Source organism: Anomaloglossus baeobatrachus, chromosome 5, assembly GCF_048569485.1.
Source record: "Anomaloglossus baeobatrachus isolate aAnoBae1 chromosome 5, aAnoBae1.hap1, whole genome shotgun sequence".
Classification (NCBI taxonomy): domain Eukaryota; kingdom Metazoa; phylum Chordata; class Amphibia; order Anura; family Aromobatidae; genus Anomaloglossus; species Anomaloglossus baeobatrachus.
Window position 1 is genome coordinate 583,736,402 of NC_134357.1, and position 23,195 is coordinate 583,759,596.

At 39.8% G+C, this 23,195-nt stretch overlaps 1 protein-coding gene across 1 annotated transcript in view; it reads left to right on the forward strand.

The window, feature by feature from the left end:
- The window catches only part of LOC142313138 (uncharacterized), a 180,911-nt gene that overhangs the window by 15,751 nt on the left and 141,965 nt on the right, over positions 1–23,195 (forward strand). Inside the window, exons 8-11 of the mRNA XM_075352125.1 lie at positions 2,741–2,831; positions 13,337–14,901; positions 22,430–22,469; positions 22,770–22,912. Of these exons, the coding sequence (XP_075208240.1) occupies positions 2,741–2,831; positions 13,337–14,901; positions 22,430–22,469; positions 22,770–22,912 (1,839 nt within the window). The remainder of the gene's footprint in view (positions 1–2,740; positions 2,832–13,336; positions 14,902–22,429; positions 22,470–22,769; positions 22,913–23,195) is intronic.

A 23,195-nucleotide genomic window follows, 5' to 3' on the forward strand; every position in this document is an offset into this window, starting at 1 on the left:
ATAGACAGGCCAGAGTTAAATTTGCTGAAAAACACCTCATGAAGCCAGCTCAGTTCTGGAAAAGTATTCTATGGACAGATGAGACCAAGATCAACCTGTACCAGAATGATGGGAAGAAAAAAGTTTGGAGAAGAAAGGGAACGGCACATGATCCAAGGCACACCACATCCTCTGTAAAACATGGTGGAGGCAACGTGATGGCATGGGCATGCATGGCTTTCAATGGCACTGGGTCACTTGTGTTTATTGATGACATAACAGCAGACAAGAGTAGCCGGATGAATTCTGAAGTGTACCGGGATATACTTTCAGCCCAGATTCAGCCAAATGCCGCAAAGTTGATCGGACGGCGCTTCATAGTACAGATGGACAATGACCCCAAGCATACAGCCAAAGCTACCCAGGAGTTCATGAGTGCAAAAAAGTGGAACATTCTGCAATGGCCAAGTCAATCACCAGATCTTAACCCAATTGAGCATGCATTTCACTTGCTCAAATCCAGACTTAAGACGTAAAGACCCACAAACAAGCAAGACCTGAAGGCTGCGGCTGTAAAGGCCTGGCAAAGCATTAAGAAGGAGGAAACCCAGCGTTTGGTGATGTCCATGGGTTCCAGACTTAAGGCAGTGATTGCCTCCAAAGGATTCGCAACAAAATATTGAAAATAAAAATTTTTTTTTTGGGTTTGGTTTATTTGTCCAATTACTTTTGACCTCCTAAAATGTGGAGTGTTTGTAAAGAAATGTGTACAATTCCTACAATTTCTTTCAGATATTTTTATTCAAACCTTCAAATTAAACGTTACAATCTGCACTTGAATTCTGTTGTAGAGGTTTCATTTCAAATCCAATGTGGTGGCATGCAGAGCCCAACTCGCGAAAATTGTGTCACTGTCCAAATATTTCTGGACCTAACTGTGTGTATATATATATATATATATATATATATATAATATAATTTTATATTGAGCAGAAGAACAGCTCTAACTTTCAGCATGACCATATTTTGAAAACAAGATAGAAAGAGGAAGAGAAAAAGAAAGAAAGAACAACAACAACAGACACATTGCATTATACCTCAATATACCGTTGGACAGTGTTTCATATCCCAACATCTAACGGGAACCACCATTATCCGCATAATCTCCCTCAAACCTCCGCAAGTGTATCTGGAGAAGAATTCCACAAACCCCAGATTTTGTTAAATTTTCCCGGCCACCCCCTATTATAATATACCACCCGCTCATAGACTATGGTTGCATTGACTAGTTTAACCCAGGACCGCACAGTTGGATTCCAATCTCCCATCCACCTCAGAGCTATTAATTTCCTAGCCAGAAACAATGCCTCTCTGAGGAATATTGTCATGTAATGATCCCAGGACTCTTCCTCCACCACAGTAAACAGGCATATCAAAGGGTCACACAAAACAGGAATCGACACATTCGATGTCAGCAGAGATGTCACTCCCCGCCAGTACGAAGATATATTGGGACAGCTCCAAATCATATGTATGAAATTTGCCCCTGAGAGATGACACCTCGGGCACTCCGATATACGAGAACGGCCCCTACTAAATAATCGAGTTGGAGTAAGGTATGCCTGGTGGACAATGTGGCATGGAATCAACCTATTATTAACCGAAGGGGATACCGCAGTCAGAGATTCCAATATCTCTTCCCATTCCACTCCCTGTAGAGAGGGAATTAGAGATTTCCATCTATCCTGGGCTGGCAAGGGGTCCGACTCCACCCCCACCGACAACAGGTAAGTATATATAGCTGAGATGAGGCCTCGAGGTCCTTGTGATTTTAGAATAATTATCATAGGAAGTGATGATATCAATTTCCTCACTCCAATTTTCTGTATGTGGGATTGAATCGCTGTGCGAATCTGCAGGTATCTAAAAAAACTGTGATCTTGGAACATTATATTCAATCTGGATTTGTTCAAAGGACTTGAAAGTTGTGGTTCCCGGGACAAAAAGATCACCTAATGCATTGACGCTGTGAGTCTGTGAGTGGCCCAGAATTGCGCCAAGGGGTGATCTCTCAGAGTGTGGAAGTGGCTATTTCTCCATAATGGGAGTTCCGCCACCACCCCTTTGAAGTGTACCACCCTCTTGGCTTGTCGCCAGACTAATCTTGCCAACCTGAGGAGGGGTAATTGCCGTGGTGTTCTCAGTCCATCTGATTCCAGAAAACCCACTAAACAATCATTCCTAGCCGCGTGTGCCAAGTGACCTTCAGAGTTTGGCAGCTGACATCCAGGCATCCAAGTCTCTAGTGCCCTAAGCTGTCCCGCGAGGTAGTAGAGGAAGAACTCCGGTAAAGCCATCCCTCCCAGTCTTTTGGATCTCTGTAAAATGGATAACCGAAGTTTGGGTCTGGATTTCCCCCATATGAAAGAGGTAGTATGCGAGTTCAACATTGAGAAGAAGGATTTGGGTACTGATACTGCACTATGTTGTAGTGTATAACTAAGCTTTGGAAGTAATATCATTTTGATTAAACTTATTCTGCCAACCACTGACAGGGGTAGCTTGCTCCACAAGTTATATTTAAGTTTAACGTGCTCCAGAAGTGGTGTTATACTCGTCTGCAGGTCTAGTGTATGGTCTTTCTGTATGTGTATTCCCAGGTATTTAAAGCTAGTTACCACTTGCAAAGGTGACCTACCCTCCATTGAAATTCCAGACCCATGCATTAATGACATCAAGACTTTTACAATATTTGTTTCAGGGTGAAGGTCTGACCCATATTAATACTACAGAGACATATGTGAGGGGTGATGAGCGGATTAAAAAGGAGATTCCTACATTCGACTACCCAGGTGAGTAGTGATCACTAGATGCAGAGAAGTCACAGATTCTCAGAATGGTTTCATTATATTTGGTATAACTATGTCCAGTTGGAGTCCAAAGATGAGCACAGCAAATCAGTGCATGGTGTGATTGCTCCTTGAGATAGCCAGAAGAACATTATCTCTAACAAAGTCCAGCAAGTTAAATAACCCATCAACTGCTCTTCGGGAACATAATATAACCCCTAATCCGGCTTCAAGGAGCATAATCATCTCTCTCTGAGGTTTTTTCCAGATGCTTAACAATCTCCGCACACTGACCAGGTGTCAAATAAACAGACACCATTATAATGCATGAGACACACCAATGGGTAGCGGTATGTGAATATGCAGACCCGTCCTAATAAGTCTCGCAGTACTACAGGTACCAGAATCACCATCTTGCCTCCGCCCTCTGCCTAAAGCAGTGGGGCTTTGCACCTTTCACTACCTGACCACAGAGTCTTCTCTGTCGACTGAGACGTAGTTTGTCCCTGGCATCAAACCCTTTTTCGTAACTGATACAATGTCTGATTCAGTCATTCCATCTAATAAATACCCTTGTCAGATCTCCCCCTCTCTCACTACCTTCAATGGTCAGTGCGTTATTGAGATTCACTTACACTCTCAAATTTTCTGCCTGGTCTGACTCTACATTATTAAGTACACTATAGTGGCTACTGTCTGGGTCCTTCAGCATCGAGCTGACAGAAGATTTGCCATTTCTAGATAATCGGCATCCTCGTTTTCCAGATCTACTACGGCTTCATCATCCATGGCGTCTTCTGCTGTGTGTCGGTGAATTTTACTATCACCACCCCCAGCTAGAGACCAGTCAGTCACTTCATCCTTCCTTTTGGATCCTGTTTCAGAGGGCATGGACAGTTCAGCATTTGTACCATAGCTCAATGTTTAATTTGGTTCTCTATAACCTCGGCTCTTTCCACTTCCAGACACAAGAGGCAATACGTTTATCAGATTGATCTCACTTCTCTTTGTCTGGGACCCGGCCTGAAGAGGTCGCCAACTCATCCCAAGTTGATGAAGTTGTTCAATTACTTCTTCGAGGTGTGCAATATGATATTTTAGAAGAACCCATACATATCCAATACTTTCCCTCATTCCTGCAATGAGAAGTGGAACCATACCATCTCCATGGGGTATTTTGCCTTCATTACAACTTTCAATTTTCACTCTCACAACTCTGGCTTTATCCATAAACTCCAGGATGAGTTTTCCATTCTTCCCAATAATGTTCCTGACAATATTCCTGGGCACCTGGATGAAATCTTCCACAAATTCCAATCAACTCTGATGTCTCTTGACGGGTTCCGCACTCTATTCATAAATTTGAAACGTTCCCGTATCTTCTTCGAATCTTTATAACTGTAACACCTGGAATTTGTCCGGCTTGCTGAACTTTATTTCCGAGTGTACAAATTGAGAGCCCGATTAAATCTTTTCTAACTACCATGTCTTCCTAACACACTGTGATCAGCTGCTTCGTACGCTCTAAGTATTTAGCTGCTACTTCATTCATAGACCGTATACTTAAACCATTACCCTCTGAGGCAAAGTACACTTCACACACTCCTATGGCTTCCTTAAGTTTTTCATGCACCGTCTCGCTGGCACAGGCCTCTCTCAGGCCTTCGGGAACAGCTTTAGTTTAAAAGAAAAAGTAATAGTGATTTACCCAGACTGGGGGATTACCAGTATAAAGGTTTATATTCTGACAAATAAATACAATGGAAAGAAAAGAACAGAGGGGAAAAAAAGGAGAAAAGATGAGGGAAAGGGAGGGATGAGGGCCTTAGTGTTGTTTTTGAAACAAGTCATGTGCCAGTCCATTATATTGACCACACATGTATTTACACATATAAATGAGATCTCCTCTGAAACTTCTTTTTCAACTTGTCATCATACGGGAGGCCTTCCATTCCTTGTAATAATCTAGTTGCTGCCTTTGAATTGACTCTTAACTTCTCAATATCCGTTTTAAAATGTGGAGCCTAAAACTGGATCCCATATTCTAGATGTGGCCCTACAAGTGATTCATAGAGGTGTAACAATACGTTGGGATCACGGGATCTAATCTTTTTTTTTTTTTGTATACACCCTAAAATCTTGTTTGCTTATGCAGCTGCTGCCTGACATTGAGTGCTGCTGCTCAGCTTACCTATAACTAGAATCACCAAGTCCTTCTCCTGTTCTATAGTCCTGACTATACTTCAATTTAATGTATGTGCAGCAATAGGATTCCTCCGTCCTCGGTGCATTACTCTACATTTATCAACATTAAATCTCTTTTGCCAAGTATCTGCCCATTCTGACATCTTATCCAGATTATTTTGTAACATTGTACTATCAAGGTCCGTTTTTTGTATCCTACAATAGTTTGGTGTCGCCAGCAAAGACTGACACTTTATTTTCACTCCCATTCACAAGGTCATTAATAAATAGATTGAAAAGAATCTGTCCTAGCACAGATTCCTACGGTCCTCACTGCTGACTGTAGGCCATTTAGAGAATGTACCATTTATGACTACTCTTTGTTTCCTATCTTTTAGCCAATTCCTTATCAATTTGCTTATAGTTCCCCCTAGTCCCCTAGACTGTTATGTAGCACTGTGTGAAATGCCTTTGCAAAGTCCAAATAAATCACATCAGCTGCATTACCAATAGACAGATCTGCACCCAACATGTTGGTTAGGCACAACTTATCTTTCATGAATCCATGCTAGTTTTCAGTTATTAGATTATTCTCTCTAATATATTGTTGCATGTAATTCCTTAGATTTCCCTAAAAAACCTTCCACACTATGTCAGACTTACCGGACATTAGTTGCCTGGATCCACCCTTTTTCCTTTCTTAAATATTGGTAACACATCAGCAATCCTCCAATTCTGAGGTACCAACCCTGTTACATCATAGTAAGAAGATAAGATACAGCGGTCTGTCAGTTACTGAGCTCAATTCCTTCAATATCCGAGGGTGAATGCAATCTAATCCGGGTCATTTGTCAATATTTAATTTACTCAGTCATAGGTATACTTCTTCTTGTGTTAAATTTGTTATATCAGGGGGGGACTTACATTTTTGCCTTGTTGAATGATCCCTGGAACAGTGAATTTCTTGGTGAACACTGATTAAAAAATGCCTGATTAATATCTCAGCCTTTTCTTTGTCCTCTATAAATACGTTGTTATAATCTTTTATGAAGCCGATACCATCTTTTTTTCCTTTTGACATTGATGTATTTATACAAAAAATTAGGTTTATTTTAATGTTAATGGTAATTTATGTTTCATTTGCTAATTTTGTAGCTTGATTTATTATTTACCTTTCCTATTGAGAAATGTATACTTCTGAAATGCTATTTCAGTATTCTCAGCTTTCAAGATTTTAAATGCCCTTTGTTTTTGCTTTATTATTCTTTGTCCTGTTTTATTTATCTATAATGATTTATTTTTATTCCTGGACATTTTATTACCAGGGGGTATACATTTTTTACAGGACTCTAGTAGTAGATCCTTTTTATTATTATTATTATTATTATTATTATTATTTATCCTTAAACTTATCCCATTTATGTTCAATATCCCCAGTTAGCATGACATTGTCCCAATCTACACGATTAAGCTCTTCCCTTAATTTGTTGAAATACTATGTCCCAAGAATGACAAAAGTATTTTAGCAGTGATACCTTTATAGGCTAACCAGAAAAGTTATATTAGCAAGCTTTCAGAGCACAAAGGCTCCTTCTTCAGGCAAATTACAAATTAATTACTGAGACCAAATCACATTACAGTAAATGAATGTTACAACAGGACATGGGAAAGATGATGCCTCCTAAAGATAAGCCAAGGAAATCAAATTACAATTTTTTCTTAGAAATGCAGAGGAGTTGGAAGTGGTCTGTTCAGATCACTTCTGAGGTTCTTCTGCTAGAGGTGTGAAGTGTGTCCATGTAGTGGGTCATAAAACCAGGTGTTAAATTGAGTCCTTTTGTTAAGGATCCAAACATCTTTATCAGTTTAAATTCCCAACTTTTTCTCTCTCGGTCATCTTTAAAATGACCTTTCAGTATTCGTACTTTTAAATCTATCATACTGTGTCCCAGTCTGGAGAAATGTTTTCCCACCGGCGTGTCCTGTTCATTTTTTTATTGTGTGCCTGTGTAGATTCATCCTTGTTTGTAAAGGTATCACTCCTAAAATTTGTCATTCCTGGGACATAGTATTTCAATTGATTTGTCTGGCTAACCCGGTACCACAATATTACCCTGTATTGCCCTTAATTTGTTGAAATCAGCATTCCTACAATTCCAAGTTTTAGTATTTCCCTTTTCAAATGTTCTACTGAATATTACATTGAAACTTACCATATTATGGTCACTGCTGCCCAAGTGCTCCTGGACCTGTAGATCTGAAATTATATCTATAAAATATAAATCCAGCGCAATCACATGGAATATTAAAAAGTTGTCTTCTTTATTGATAGTTTTTCATAAAATCCAAAAGGTACATGCAGCATAAAAATAAAGGATGCCCAGGTCAGAGCGACGCGTTTCAACAAACTGTCTTAATCATGGTCTGAACCAAGACTGACCAAATCCTTCCTTAAGAAGGCAGTCCACCCAAAAGTAATTGCTCACCTGTGAGGTTAGCTACTAGGGGGTTAACACATAGAAATATACATACATAGTTAAAAACCCATATACAAGTATACAAAATACCATATTAATAGAGATTGTGAATAATATTAGGAATCATAATAGTCTTGTCTCAAAAGGGAGATGAAACCTATTCATTTTATAAATATTAACATTATAATTATTTTTTTATTTTTCAATTTTATAATTATTTAATTTTGTCACTTAGGATTCCATAATAAAGAGTAATATAAAGATTAATATTACAGACAAGTTTTTTTCATATCCAGAAAATAGGAAAAGGAGGGGAGAAAAAAAAAATAAATTTGTGAATTAATAGACAGATCAGTAATGCAAGATTAAATCCTGTCTGCTATTAGGCCATGGGGATATCTACTTTCCAGGGTGAAGATCCAGAAGGTTTCTCGGTTGAGAAGTTTCCTTCTGTGATCTGCACCCCGTAATGGTTTTATTACCTTCTCAATCCCCATGACTTCCATGCTGTTTATATTACCTCCGTGCATATCGCTGAAGTGCTTTGAAACCGCAGATGCGGCTAGTGCATTAGGATTCCCAGCATCTAAAATATGTCTCCGGATTCTCACTTTTAAAGGGCCACTCGTACATCCTATGTATTGAGTATCACACAGAGTACAAACTATTGAATATACTCATACTCAGTGTTACAATTGATATTGTTTTTAATCAAATATTCTTTTTTTATTGTGGCTCGAGGTGAAGTTTTTATTACTTTTAACATATCTACAAGTTTTGCATCGGCTCGCACCGCATTTATAAAAACCATCTGCATTCAACCAAGTTTTTCTTAACCTGTTAGTACCCTCTCCTAAATACAGGCTTGGTGAAAGCAGATTGGCCAATGTAGGCGCTTTTTTTGCAATGCAGTGTGCACCGTTGCTTAAGATTCTTTTCAATTTCAGGTCCTCATTTAAAACTGGTAAGTATTTCTTTATTATTTCAGCGATTTTATTGTATTGCAAGCTATAATTGGTAGTAAAAACTAGATTTCTGTTGTTAATATTCTTATTCTTACTTTTATTTTTATCAGCAAATAGGAGTTTATTGCGATCAGTTTCCCCCATTATAGATTTCGCTCTATTTAAAGACCAAGCAGGATAACCCCTATATAGCAATCGGTCACATGTCATTTTCTCATGTTTTTTGTACTCTTCAATGTCTGTACAATTGCGTTTAATATGGGTAAGTTCACCTACTGAGATGTTTTTTTATGGTATGTGGCATATGGCAGGAGGAGGCTTTTAGAATGGAGTTTGTCGCAGTAGATTTCCTAAAGGGTGTAATATTAACTTTATCATTTTTTATTGTCAAAGATACATCCAAAAAATTAATATCTCTAGGATTTGAGTATGATGTAAATTTGAGGTTGAAATCATTATTGTTAATATAACATATAAAGTCTGCAATCTCAGCATCAGAGCCTACCCAGACGATCAAAAGATCGTCCAGGTATCTCCCGTACCATAATAGATTTTTGCAGAAAGGATTCTCTTCATTATAAAGCATATCCTCCTCCCACCTAGCCATCACTAAATTTGCCAGAGATGGGGAGAAGCGAACCCCCATACTCACTCCGCGTCTCTGCAAGAAAAATCTCCCATTGAAGTAAAAGTAATTGTATTTCAGCAGAAATTCAACTGCTGAAATTAAAAAGGTTTTTAGATTATCGTCATACTGACTGTATTTATTGAGATGGTCTGTTAGGCAACGTAGTGCTACATGGTGGGGGATAGAAGGATATAACGAGACCACATCACAACTAAGCCATTGGTACGTTGACTTCCATGGGAAACTATCAAGAGCTTTTACCACTTCCTTGGTGTCTTTTTAAGAAACCAGGAATTTCATAGACTAGGGGTTGTAAGTGGTGATCCACCCACCCCCCAAGATTCTCCCCCAATGACCCGATTCCCGAGACAATCGGTCTCATTGGGGGAGGAAAAAACATTTTTATGTATCTTAGGGAGTGAAGCAAGAAGCAAGGATTACTGGTAAACATAAGAAAACATCGTCAGTAGTACATAATCCTGACTCTGATGATTTGAATCTCCCTATATGGAACTTATCTAGCTACATATTATCTGAGGAACAAATTTCCCTTCTCTCCAAAGGACTTGGTTTTTGTCCAACTGTGGATTTTGAAATCTTCCAAACAATTCTTGATGTAAATAAATTTTCACGCAATATCACGTTAAAATGTCACTTTGAAAATGATGGGATTGCTTTTGATGATTCTGAGACATTGTGTGATTTATCTAAACAAAATGATAATATGAACTATCCATTGTTCTATGAACAAAAATCACTACAATGCCTCAGACAACTAAAAAGTGAATCTAATATTATAGAGGATATTAACAAGACTGTTGCTTTGTTCCCTACCAGTAATCCTTGCTTCTACCCCATTAAATCACGTCCTAAAGTATTAAATGTATACCAGGAATTGGTTGTTAGTGATCTTATAGATTTAAAAAATGTGAAAAAACTAGTGATAATTTAAAAAAAGGAGAACGCCTTGCCTTACAACAGTTACAAAATAATAAAGATCTAATAATTAGGAAGGCGGATAAGGGGGGAGCAATAGTTCTTTTGAATGCTGGATTGTACGAGCAAATTAATCTCCAAGATTTGGAAAATGTCGACACCTATTTGGAAATAAACTGTAATCCTACTGATAACTTTAATTCCCTCTTAAGTAAACTTCTGGAGGAGGGTTTGACTATGGGAGTGATTAATGATAAAATGAGAGATTATTTATATGTGTCTACCCCTGTTCTGCCTATCTACCACTCACTCCCTAAGATACATAAAAATGTTTTTCGTCCCCCAATGAGACCGATTGTCTCGGGAATCGGGTCATTGGGGGAGAATCTTGGGGGGTGGGTGGATCACCACTTACAACCCCTAGTCTATGAAATTCCTGGTTTCTTAAAAGACACCAAGGAAGTGGTAAAAGCTCTTGATAGTTTCCCATGGAAGTCAACGTACCAATGTCTTAGTTGTGATGTGGTCTCGTTATATCCTTCTATCCCCCACCATGTAGCACTACGTTGCCTAACAGACCATCTCAATAAATACAGTCAGTATGACGATAATCTAAAAACCTTTTTAATTTCAGCAGTTGAATTTCTGCTGAAATACAATTACTTTTACTTCAATGGGAGATTTTTCTTGCAGAGACGCGGAGTGAGTATGGGGGCTCGCTTCTCCCCGTCCTTGGCAAATTTAGTGATGGCTAGGTGGGAGGAGGATATGCTTTATAATGAAGAGAATCCTTTCTGCAAAAATCTATTATGGTACCTGGACGATCTTTTGATCGTCTGGGTAGGCTCTGATGCTGAGATTGCAGACTTTATATGTTATATTAACAATAATGATTTCAACCTCAAATTTACATCATACTCAAATCCTAGAGATATTAATTTTTTGGATGTATCTTTGACAATAAAAAATGATAAAGTTAATATTACACCCTTTAGGAAATCTACTGCGACAAACTCCATTCTAAAAGCCTCCTCCTGCCATATGCCACATACCATAAAAAACATCTCAGTAGGTGAACTTACCCGTATTAAACGCAATTGTACAGACATTGAAGAGTACAAAAAACATGAGAAAATGACATGTGACCGATTGCTATATAGGGGTTATCCTGCTTGGTCTTTAAATAGAGCGAAATCTATAATGGGGGAAACTGATCGCAATAAACTCCTATTTGCTGATAAAAATAAAAGTAAGAATAAGAATATTAACAACAGAAATCTAGTTTTTACTACCAATTATAGCTTGCAATACAATAAAATCGCTGAAATAATAAAGAAATACTTACCAGTTTTAAATGAGGACCTGAAATTGAAAAGAATCTTAAGCAACGGTGCACACTGCATTGCAAAAAAAGCGCCTACATTGGCCAATCTGCTTTCACCAAGCCTGTATTTAGGAGAGGGTACTAACAGGTTAAGAAAAACTTGGTTGAATGCAGATGGTTTTTATAAATGCGGTGCGAGCCGATGCAAAACTTGTAGATATGTTAAAAGTAATAAAAACTTCACCTCGAGCCACAATAAAAAAAGAATATTTGATTAAAAACTATATCAATTGTAACACTGAGTATGAGTATATTCAATAGTTTGTACTCTGTGTGATACTCAATACATAGGATGTACGAGTGGCCCTTTAAAAGTGAGAATCCGGAGACATATTTTAGATGCTGGGAATCCTAATGCAATAGCCGCATCTGCGGTTTCAAAGCACTTCAGCGATATGCACGGAGGTAATTTAAACAGCATGGAAGTCATGGGGATTGAAAAGGTAATAAAACCATTACGGGGTGCAGATCACAGAAGGAAACTTCTCAACCGAGAAACCTTCTGGATCTTCACCCTGGAAAGTAGATATCCCCATGGCCTAAATAGCAGACAAGATTTAATCTTGCATTACTGATCTGTCTATTAATTCACAATTATTTTTTTTTTCTCCCCTCCTTTTCCTATTTTCTGGATATGAAAAAAACTTGTCTGTAATATTAATCTTTATATTACTCTTTATTATGGAATCCTAAGTGACAAAATTAAATAATTATAAAATTGAAAAATAAAAAAATAATTATAATTATAATGTTAATATTTATAAAATGAATAGGTTTCATCTCCCTTTTGAGACAAGACTATTATGATTCCTAATATTATTCACAATCTCTATTAATATGGTATTTTGTATACTTGTATATGTGTTTTTAACTATGTATGTATATTTCTATGTGTTACCCCCTAGTAGCTAACCTCACAGGTGAGCAATTACTTTTGGGTGGACTGCCTTCTTAAGGAAGGATTTGGTCAGTCTTGGTTCAGACCATGATTAAGACAGTTTGTTGAAACGCGTCGCTCTGACCTGGGCATCCTTTATTTTTATGCTGCATGTACCTTTTGGAGTTTATGAAAAACTATCAATAAAGAAGACAACTTTTTAATATTCCATGTGATTGCGCTGGATTTATATTTTATATCTATTTTGAGACTTTTGACCATCCGTGCGCTGATGATCCACCACAGGACGATTATGGGACTGCAGCAGGCTTGGTGAGCTGATATTACCTATTTTTGAAATTATATCTGGTCTATTTGACAGGACCAAATCCAGCTAATTATCTGATACCCTGGTCGGTTCATCTACCATCTGAGAGATGTAATTGTCTTGAATTGTAGATAAGAACCTTTAGCTTTCAGCACAACCCAAAGAGTCTATTTCCCACTAAAAACTAGTGTGACAGTTTAATATATCGGGCTGTTCAGGGCGTTGTTATACCAAGTATACTTTTTGTTTATAATTTTACATAAATATACGTATTTATTGCATGATATTTTTTCCACTTTTTTGTTCTTTATTTTCTCATTTTTTTAAAACATTTTTTTTACATTTTTAACCTATTGAACCTTTTTTATTTAGTCCCTATAAGGGACATTAACTTTTATTATTCTGATCGCTGGTATAATGTATTGCAGCACTAGCATTGCAATGTATTATATCGGTCAGTGATACGCTGACAAAAGCCTCTTAGACAATGCTCCTGGTATAGTTTAACAGGCTTGCTGTAATTGGCTAACCCAGAGGTCATCTTTGGGAGCTAAGGTTGCAATGACAACAATCAGGCACTTGTGAACCTCTATCTGACCATGATGTATAAGTACGTCAAATGTCGTGAAGTGGGTAAAGGAAACCATCCAAGGTTTTCTAAATATTTTAAAAATATAAATCTGAAAATTGTGACCTGAATTTATGCTACTAAAAATTTTTTATTCTTAGCAGATGACTATGCTTTGAACAAAGGAGGACATCAAATATCTTCAGATTTTAAAACAAGTGATCAGGGATTGACACAAGATACATATGAAGAGGCCGCTATTATGCCGCATGAAATCTCTCGCTTTCAGAGTAAAGATCTATCATCTCATCCTATTCCGTTGGTCTCATCTTCATCGCAAATTGTTACACAAAGTGAAAAAGTTCATACAGCAACAAAACCATATTCATGTTCCGAGTGTGGGAAAAGCTTCCACTATGACTTCGATCTTATAAGACATCACCACATTCACAGAGTTGAGAAGTTGTATTCATGTTCAGTATGTGGGAAATATTTTAAGCAGAAAGCAAATTTTGATCAGCATAAAATAATTCACCAAGGAGAGAAGCCATTTTCATGTTCAGAATGTGGGGAATGTTTTAAGCAGAAAGCAAATTTTGATCAGCATAAAATATTTCACCAAGGAGAGAAACCATTTTCATGTTCAGTATGTGGGAAATGTTTTAAGCGGAAAGCAAATTTTCATCAGCATAAAATAATTCACCAAGAAGGGAAGCCATTTTCATGTTCAGAATGTGGGAAATGTTTTAAGCTAAAAGCATATTTAAATCAGCATAAAATAATTCACCAAGTAGAAGGGCTATTTTTATGTTCAGTATGTGGGAAATGTTTTAAGCAGAAAGCAAATTTTGATCAGCATAAAATAAGTCACCAAGGAGAGAAGCCATTTCCATGTTCAGAATGTGGGAAATGTTTTAAATATAAATCATATCTTGATAAACATCAGTGCATTCGCCCAGATGAGAAACCATTTTCATGTTCACAGTGTGGTAAATCTTTTAAACAGAATGCAGGTTTAGTTTTGCATCAAAGAAGTCACACAGGGGAGAAGCCATTTTCATGTTCAGAATGTGGAATATGTTTTGCTGATCAATCAAAACTTGCCAGACATCAAAGAATTCACACAGGAGAGAAGCCATTTTCATGCTCAGAAAGTGGGAAATGTTTTTCCCAAAAATCAACTTTTGTTTCACATCAGAGAGTTCACACAGGAGAGAAGCCATTTCCATGTTCAGAATGTGGGAAATGTTTTAAATATAAATCATATCTTGATAAACATCAGTGCATTCGCCCAGATGAGAAACCATTTTCATGTTCACAGTGTGGTAAATCTTTTAAACGGAATGCAGCTTTAGTTACGCATCAAAGACGTCACACAGGGGAGAAGCCATTTTCATGTTCAGAATGTGGAATATGTTTTGCTGATCAATCAAAACTTGCCAGACATCGAAGAATTCACACAGGAGAGAAGCCATTTTTATGCTCAGAATGTGGAAAATGTTTTTCCCAAAAATCAACTTTGGATTCACATGAGAGAGTTCACACAGGAGAGAAGCCATTTTCATGTTTAGAATGTGGAAAATGTTTTACCAGTAAATCACAAGTTGTTAAACATGAGAGAGTTCACACAGAGGACAAGCCCTCTTGTTCTCAAAAATCAGATCTTAAAGAAGTTGTCCAGTACCAAAACAGTTTTTCTGTTATTTTTTTTTCTCCCATATCTTGCTAATATCTGCCTCTCCACATATCTATTATATTATTTTAGCAATATTACCTTTTATCATGCTCTAGCAGCACATCCTCATTGCTGGCTCCAGCTCTGATGGGGTTAATCTTTCTCCTGACTTCCTCTGACTTCCTCTGTTCAATTACTAAAACTTCCATGACTCTTTGTGGTGGCGGCAGCCAGTATCTCACACCTACTCAGAACTCCACTCAAACTCCTTCCCTGCCATCTTTCCTGTGTCTGCACCTGCTGCATCTTATTAAAGCACTGACTTCTGCTCAGGAGAGAGAGATCACATCAGCTCCAAGCTCTGCACAATCGGGGAAGAAAGTGTCTATCTTCTGCTTGCTCTGATATAGTTCATAGTGTGTGTGTGTGTGTGTGTGTGTGTGTGTGTGTGTGTGTGTACACAATAAAAATATATATATTTTCCCACATTTCAGGCTTTAAACATAAAGATAAAAAATTTAAATTTTATGGTAAGGAATCAACAAGTGGGACACAATTGTGAGGGTGAAAAAAACGTATTGCTTATTTTAAACTTTTATAAAAAATAAACTGAAAATTGGGGCGTGCAATATTATTCGGCCCCTTTAAGGTAATATTTTGTAGCGCCACCTTTTACTGCGATTACAGCTGCAGTCGCTTGAGGTATGTCTTTATCAGTTTTGCACATCGAGAGACTGAAATTCTTGCCCATTCTTCCTTTGTAAACAGCTGGAGCTGAGTGAGGTTGGATGGAGGCGTTTGTGAACAGCAGTTTTCAGCTCTTTCCACAGATTCTGAATTGGATTCAGGTCTGGACTTTGACTTGGCCATTCTAACACCTGGATATGTTTATTTGTGAACCATTCATTGTACATTTTGCTTTATGTTTTGGGATCATTGTCTTGTTGGAAGACAAATCTCCGTCACAGTCTCAGGTCTTTTGCAGACTCCAACAGGTTTTCTTCAAGAATGGCCCTGTATTTGGCTCCATCCATCTTCCCATCAATTTAAACCATCTTCCCTGTCCCTGCTGAAGAAAAGCAGGCCCAAACCATGATGCTACCACCACCATGTTTGACAGTGGGGATGGTGTATTCAGGGTGATGAGCTGTGTTGCTTTTACACCAAACATATTGTTTGGCATTGTGCCCAAAAAGTATGATTTTGGGTTCATATGACCAGAGCACCTTCTTCCACATGTTTGGTGTCTCCCAGGTGGCTTGTGGTAAACTTTAAACAACACTTTTTATGGATATCTTTGAGAAATGGCTTTCTTCTTGCCACTCTTCAATAAAGGCCAGATTTGTGCAGTGTATGACTGATTGTTGTCCTATGGACAGACTCTCACACCTCAGCTGTAGATCTCTGCAGTTCATCCAGAGTGATCATGGGCCTCTTGGCTGCATCTCTGATCAGTCTTCTCCTTGTTTGAGATGATTGTTTGGATGGATGGCCAAGTCTGGGTAGCTTTGCAGTGGTATGATACTCCTTCCATTTCAATATGATCGCTTGCACAGTGCTCTTTGGGATGTTTAAAGTTTTGGAAAACGTTTTGTAACCAAATCCGGCTTTAAACTTCTCCACAACAGTATCACCGACCTGCCTGTTGTGTTCCTTGGTCTTCATGCTGCTCTCTGTGCTTTAAACAGAAAACGGAGACTATCACAGAGCAGGGGCATTTATACGTAGACTTGATTACCCACAGGTGGCTTATATTTATCATCATCAGTCATTTAGGACAACATTGGATCATTCAGAGTTCCTCAATGAACTTCTGGAGTGAGTTTGCTGCACTGAAAGTAAAGGGGATGAATAATATTACACGCCCCAATTTTCAGTTTATGATGTTTTATAAAAGTTTAAAATAAGCAATAAATATAGTTCAATTTCACAATTGTGTCCACTTGTTGTTGATTGTTCACCATAAAATTTAAATTTTTATCTTTATGTTTGAAGCCTGAAATGTGGGAAAAGGTTGAAAATTTCAAGGGGGCCAAATACTTTCGCAAGGCACTGTATGTGTGTGTATGTATATAATATATGTATTATACTGAAATTATGATTGGCTGTCGCAACATGTAATAAATAATTGGAAAAAAAAATGACGTCGGGTCCCCATATTTATTTTTTATAACAAGTGTAGGTAAGAGTACAGTCACATCTGTGTATAAAATATACTTGTAGCTCTGTTGTTGCTCCTAAAGTGTCTCGGAGTGAAATGCGAGTATCATTCCGTATGTCATACGAGTGCTTTTTCCCCTATTGCTTAGTCTCCTTGTGTTGTCCGTGTGTCGTCTGTATCATCCGTGTGACATCCGTGTGGCGTGAATTTTTAACATGGAGTTTTCAAAACAGTCAAAAGCTAGATAGATGACTGGGTAGAAATACATAGATAGATATGCAACACATATATAATGTCCCACCCCCTGCACATTGTACACTTGCACCCATTGCCTTTCATGTGGCATTAAAGGGCGTTGAGCCTCTTTTTTAGCCACAAATTAAATATTTTCCCCCAAAGAAATTACATGGGAACTCCCTATGTATGGTAGCCAGCTAAGGTGAAGCAGACAGCTGTAGCCTGCAGACTACAACTGACAGCTTCACTTTGGCTGGTAATCCAAAAGAGGGCACCCCCAAAATGTTATTTTATTTAAAATTAAATACATAATTTAAAACGAAAACCATGGGGTCACCCCCAAATTGGATCACCAGCCATGGTAAAGCGGACATTCTCAGGCTGGGGAAGTCCATGCTTATTGGATCCTCACAGCCTAAAACTAGCAGGCCGCAACCACCCCAAAAGTATCTGGGCACTTCGTATCAGCTTTTCCCATTGCCCTGGTGCGGTGGCAAACGGGCTAATAAATGGGGTTGATGTCAGCTGTGAATTGACTCAAGCCCTGGTATTACTGTAGTAATGGGTGGGCGTCTATCAGATACCCCCCATTACTAATCCAGTAGTTGAACAAAGAAAAATAAATTTTATTTGGATAAACCCCCTCCGACTACAGCCCTTGTGTACCAATTTATTACAATTTATTTATTTATTTATTTTTTTTAAATATCCGGCGTAATCCATAGTGAGGTCCCACAACGATTCAAAAAAGCGAACCTGAACACGTCAAAAAATAGAAGTATTACAGAATTAAAGACAAGACACACCCTCATTCACCAATTTTTTTCTCCTGCAAAATCCCTAATCCAGGTCAAGTGTAATCCTATAAGGGGGTCCCACGACAATCCATACTCGCTGTCCCAGTCAATGAAGAACAGTACTTTCCCCATTGGCTGGGAGCGCTGCACAGCTCTATTCCCTGTGCTGCTCCGTGTTCCCTCTGCTGCTCCGCTCTGTGTTCCCCTGTTCTGGGTTTCCCTGCTCTACTCTTTCTCCCCCGCACTGCTATGCCTCTTCCGCGATGCTCTGCTCACCCACACTGCTCTGTTCCCTGCGCTGCTCTGTGTTCCCCTGCTCTGCACACTCGCACTGCTTTGCCTCCCCTACCCTGCTCTGCTCACCCCCGCACTGCCCCCCTGCACTTCTCTGCTGACACCCACACTGCTCTGCTCACCGCCGCACTGCTTTGCCACTTTGCACTGTGCTCTGCTCATCTGCACTGCTCTGCTCATCTGCTCCCCCGTATTGTGCTCTGGTCACCCCCGCACTGCTCTCCGCTCATCCGTTCTGCTCTGCTCATGCTCGCATTAATTTCTGTTTATCCACACTGCTCTCCCCTTCTCACACTGCTCTGCTTATCCGCACTGCTCTGCTTATCCGCACTGCTCATCTGCAGTGCACTGCTCCCCTGCACTGTGCTCTGCTCTTCCGCACTGCTCTGCTCTTCCCGCACTGCTCTCTGCTCATCCCGCACTGCTCTCTGCTCATCCCGCACTGCTCTCTGCTCATCCGCACTGCTCTTCTCATCCACATTGCTTTGCTATGCTCATCTGCAGTGCACTGCTCCCTGCACTGTGCTTTGCTCATCCGCATTGCTCTGCTCACCCCGCACTGTTCTGGTCATCTGCACTGCTCTTCACCCCCTCACTTCCCTCCGCTCATCCGCACTGCTCTGCTCACCCCCGCATTAATCTCTGTTCATCCGCACTCTGCCCTCCCCGCACTGTGCCCTGCTCACCCGCACTGTGCCCTGCTCACCCGCACTGTGCCCTACTCACCCGCACTGTGCCCCACTCACCGGCACTGTGCCCTGCTCACCCGCACTTTGCCCTGCTCATCCGCACTGCTCTGCTCTCCCCTGCACTAATCTCTGCCCTCCCCGCACTGCGCTCTGCTCACCCCGCACTGCTCTGCTCATCCGCACTGCTCTGCTCATCCGCACTGCTCTGCTCATCTGCATTGCTCTCCTCTGCAGTGCACTGCCCCCCTGCACTGCTTTTTGCTCATCCACACTGTTCTTCTCCCCTGCATTGCGCTCTGTTCATCTGCACTGCTCTGCCCCCCCGCACTGCTCTTCCGCACTGCTCTGCTCATCTGCATTGCTCTCCTCTGCTCATCTGCAGTGCACTGCTCCCCTGCACTGCGCTTTGCTCATCGGCGCTGCTCTGCTCATCTGCATCATTGCTCTCCCCCCCGCACTGCGCTCTGCTCATCCGCACTGCTCTGCACCCCCCCCTTGCACTGCGCTCTGTTCATCCACACTGCTCTCTCCTCTCCCCCCTCTACCAACTCCTCTGCGATAAGATACTCACCCGACGAAACTTCTCTCAATCCTGGTGTAGGCCCTCACACCGCTGCAGGATGGGTAAGTAAACCCTCCTCTTGATGCTGGGCTGTGACGTTCGGTGAAACTCAGGGTGAGTGGCTGCTGGAGCTGCTGTAATGTCAACTTTCACATCCTGGAATTGGAATTACCAGATGTGAGACGACCAAGGTTTCTCTTTCGTAGTATTCAACAAGGGAACTTTGTGACAAAAATTTCACTATTGATTAAGCCTCATTGGAAACAAATTCCACTTATAGAAAGCCCCTCAAGAAAAGATGCACACTTGTAATCAAAAACCATTGACGTTGGAGGAGCCAAATAATATCTACTCCCTAATAAGTATATTTCCATCTATCAACGCTATATGCCTGTATTCGCCAGTATCTTGACAGAATTGAGTGTCCGTCAGTGATTCAAAGACAGGTAAATCCAGGTGAATTAGGGACAGCCTCTGTGCTGTGTGGCATCATAATATTAGGTCTTGTCTAATAGTGATGGGCGGACTCGTAGATAACAGGATTGGCGGGTCTAACCAGATTTTAAGAAAATGGATCCGGCCTGGAATTGATATTTGACCGAATGCCGGTCGCTAAGTGGTGGTAGAAGGGATCGGGTGATTGGAGCAAGCGCGTTACACTTACCGATCTCTGGGTGGCTGTAAATGCTTCTAGGCGCTCATTCTATTTCTGGGGCCGCTCGTTATCGCTTATTCATATTCACTGCTTTCTCCACCCACCAGCAGTCCTGCCTTTTATGATTTGTTGCAGTCAGACGCGCCCCCACCCTGAGTGACAGCGTGTCTGACTGCTTACAATCACAGACCCTGTCTGCAGGTCTCTATTGTGGTGTAAAAATGAATGAATAAAAAAATAATTGGTGTAGGGTCCCCCATATTATGATACCTAGCATAGATAAAGCATATGGCTATAGGCTGCAGCCACCAGGCATGCGCTCATCTTGGCTGTGTATCAAAATAAGAGGAACCATGTGGGGCTATTTTTTAAAAAAATGTATTTAAATCAATAATTAAAAAAACAGCGTGTGGTTCCCCCCCCCCCCCCTCATTTTGATTCCCAGCCATGATAAATCCAACAGCTGAGGGTTGGCATTCTCAGTCTGGGGAGGCCCAAGCTTAATGACCACCAAGCCTAAAAATATCAGCCTGCAGCTGCCCTGGATTGTCGCATCCATTAGATGCCACAATCTCTCACATTAACGGGCTCATCCCGATTTCCTTGGTGTGGTGGCAGTCGGGGTAATAAGGGGTTAATAAGAACTCACAGCTGCCACTAAGCCCTAGATTAGTAATGGAAGGTGTCTATGAGATCCCCCATGATTACTAATCTGTAAGTGAAAAGAAATAAAACACCCAAACGCCAAAAAAATCTTTTATTTTAAATAAAATACAAAAAAACACAATCTTTGACCTCTTTATTAACCCCCTAAACAACTAGGTCAGACGTAATTCACAAGGCAATCCCAGCTCTGTTACATCTGAAGTTACGACACGATACACTTTATTGATCCCGTGGGAAATTATGGTATCACAGCAGCACAACTTAAATAATAACATGAATTACTTAATTGACAGAAGTAGAATTGACAGAAGAACATTATACATTAGATTAGGTAACACACAGTGGGTAAACTGAAAAGTAGGAGAAATAAAGAAGTAAACATTCACCTTGATGTTTTAACACGAATGTTATTGTTGTACATTCCCATAGCAGTTGGCACAAATGATTTCCCATATTTTTCCTTCTTACACCTCAGAAGGATTAGCCGGTTACTGAAGGTGCTCTTCTGTCTCATGAATAGCTCATATAATGGATTTGCATTATTATTCATAATCGCCATACACTTTTTCAGAGTGTAACATCAGAAGTGACAGCACGCGGCCACAGAACATGACCGCCCGCTGTGAGCTTCAGGTAGAGACTGAGCCACGCGATGAGTGATAACGTTACTCGGGTTATTTGTGGTCACAGCTGGAGGTTCCCACTGCTGGAGGTTCCCACAGTCCTCCACTTGTCATTGCAGGTAACCTGACCTCTGTAAACTCAGTGACCTCACCGAGTTCAGACCTGCATCTCATGGCAGGAAACCACTCTCGGGTAAGTTTGAAACCCCACGGATCCGAACTTTTACAGTTCGGGTCCACCCATTACTAGTGTCTAACCTCCGCTGGTACTTGTTTCTGTTCTATAGGCCTACTATCAGGGTGAGTACAGTATCGTAGTATCATGTATGTTTATCTATATATATGTGGTTAGTCCAATTTTAACACATATCTTCTAAGTGTTTTTTTTTTATCTTTTCTTGAGGAGTTTTCTATATGTGAGCTTCTATGAATTGAACCTCTTATTTTCCCATATTTATGTGGAAGCAAATCCCACCTCAAAGATAATACAGTGATTACAATTTTCATTTTGTTCTAGAAGGATGATTTACTGTTTTATGTTTGTGTTGTGTTTACTACATCATAATTGGTTTTGTAATCATTCTCATTTAACAAAATTTTTGATTTTGGTGTTAAAACTTGTAGAGATCTTTTCTGTTAATATTATGGATATTTCCAATCTGTCAATCCTTTGTGGAATTCGTTGTTTTTTTACTCTAATCCTTTAATGACTGGGCTTTTTTCCTTTTTACATTTTTTTGTTTCTCTCGCCTTCCTCCAAGAACCATAACTTTATTTTTCACCCGACGTAGCCAATGAAGTTTTGTTTTTTTGAAGGACTGTTTGAGTTGAATGACACAGTCAGTAGTAGGCACTGTTTTATGTGATCTTACCATTTTCTTGGTTCATTCGTCAGCCAGGTTTGCATGTGGATGAATTCAATAAAGCCTATGAAAGTAAGAGAGAAGCTTTTCTCTAAAGTTAGTTGAATACCTCCTAATTAATTTGGCACCTCTTTAGACTGTCTGCGCACTAGAAATAAAATTGCATAATCTAACTTTAGGGAGAGGGGCATCTATGCCCACATTACCTGTGTCAGAAGGATTTGTTTTGTCCAGATAATCCCTCAACGTATTAACTCTGTCCATTCATCAGGGGTGTCTGCTGGTCATTCAAAAGTCGACCAATTCCATTGCTAGGTCAGGTATATTCACCGCATTAGCGGCTGTTCAATACCTCCTAACTGTATCTGTAAGAGAATGGTGAAGAGAAGATGCCCTCAATAAACATCCTGCAGTATCTGCAAGTGAAGATCACCATCATTGGTCAGAAAGGACAAGCAGGAACTAAAGAGAAGAAAGTGTGGTTCCTCAAGGAACGAATTAAGAAGAGACAGCGGGTCAGGTGACAGTTGCGGTGCAGTTGCTAAATATAAAAGACACTTATTATATCAGATTTAACCTGCTTTTTCAATTTATATTAAAATGTATCTTTTTATTTATATCTCTTTAAAAAATCTTCACACAAAGACAAACAAAAATACATACACAGTGAAACCTTAAAAAGGTTGTCTGAATCACTATACTTTAGACTGTTGAGGGATGGAAAGGTATAGGAAATATATACACCTCCTTTTGAAATATCAACCAAGACTTGAAGGGAATCAATCAATTAGAAATGTC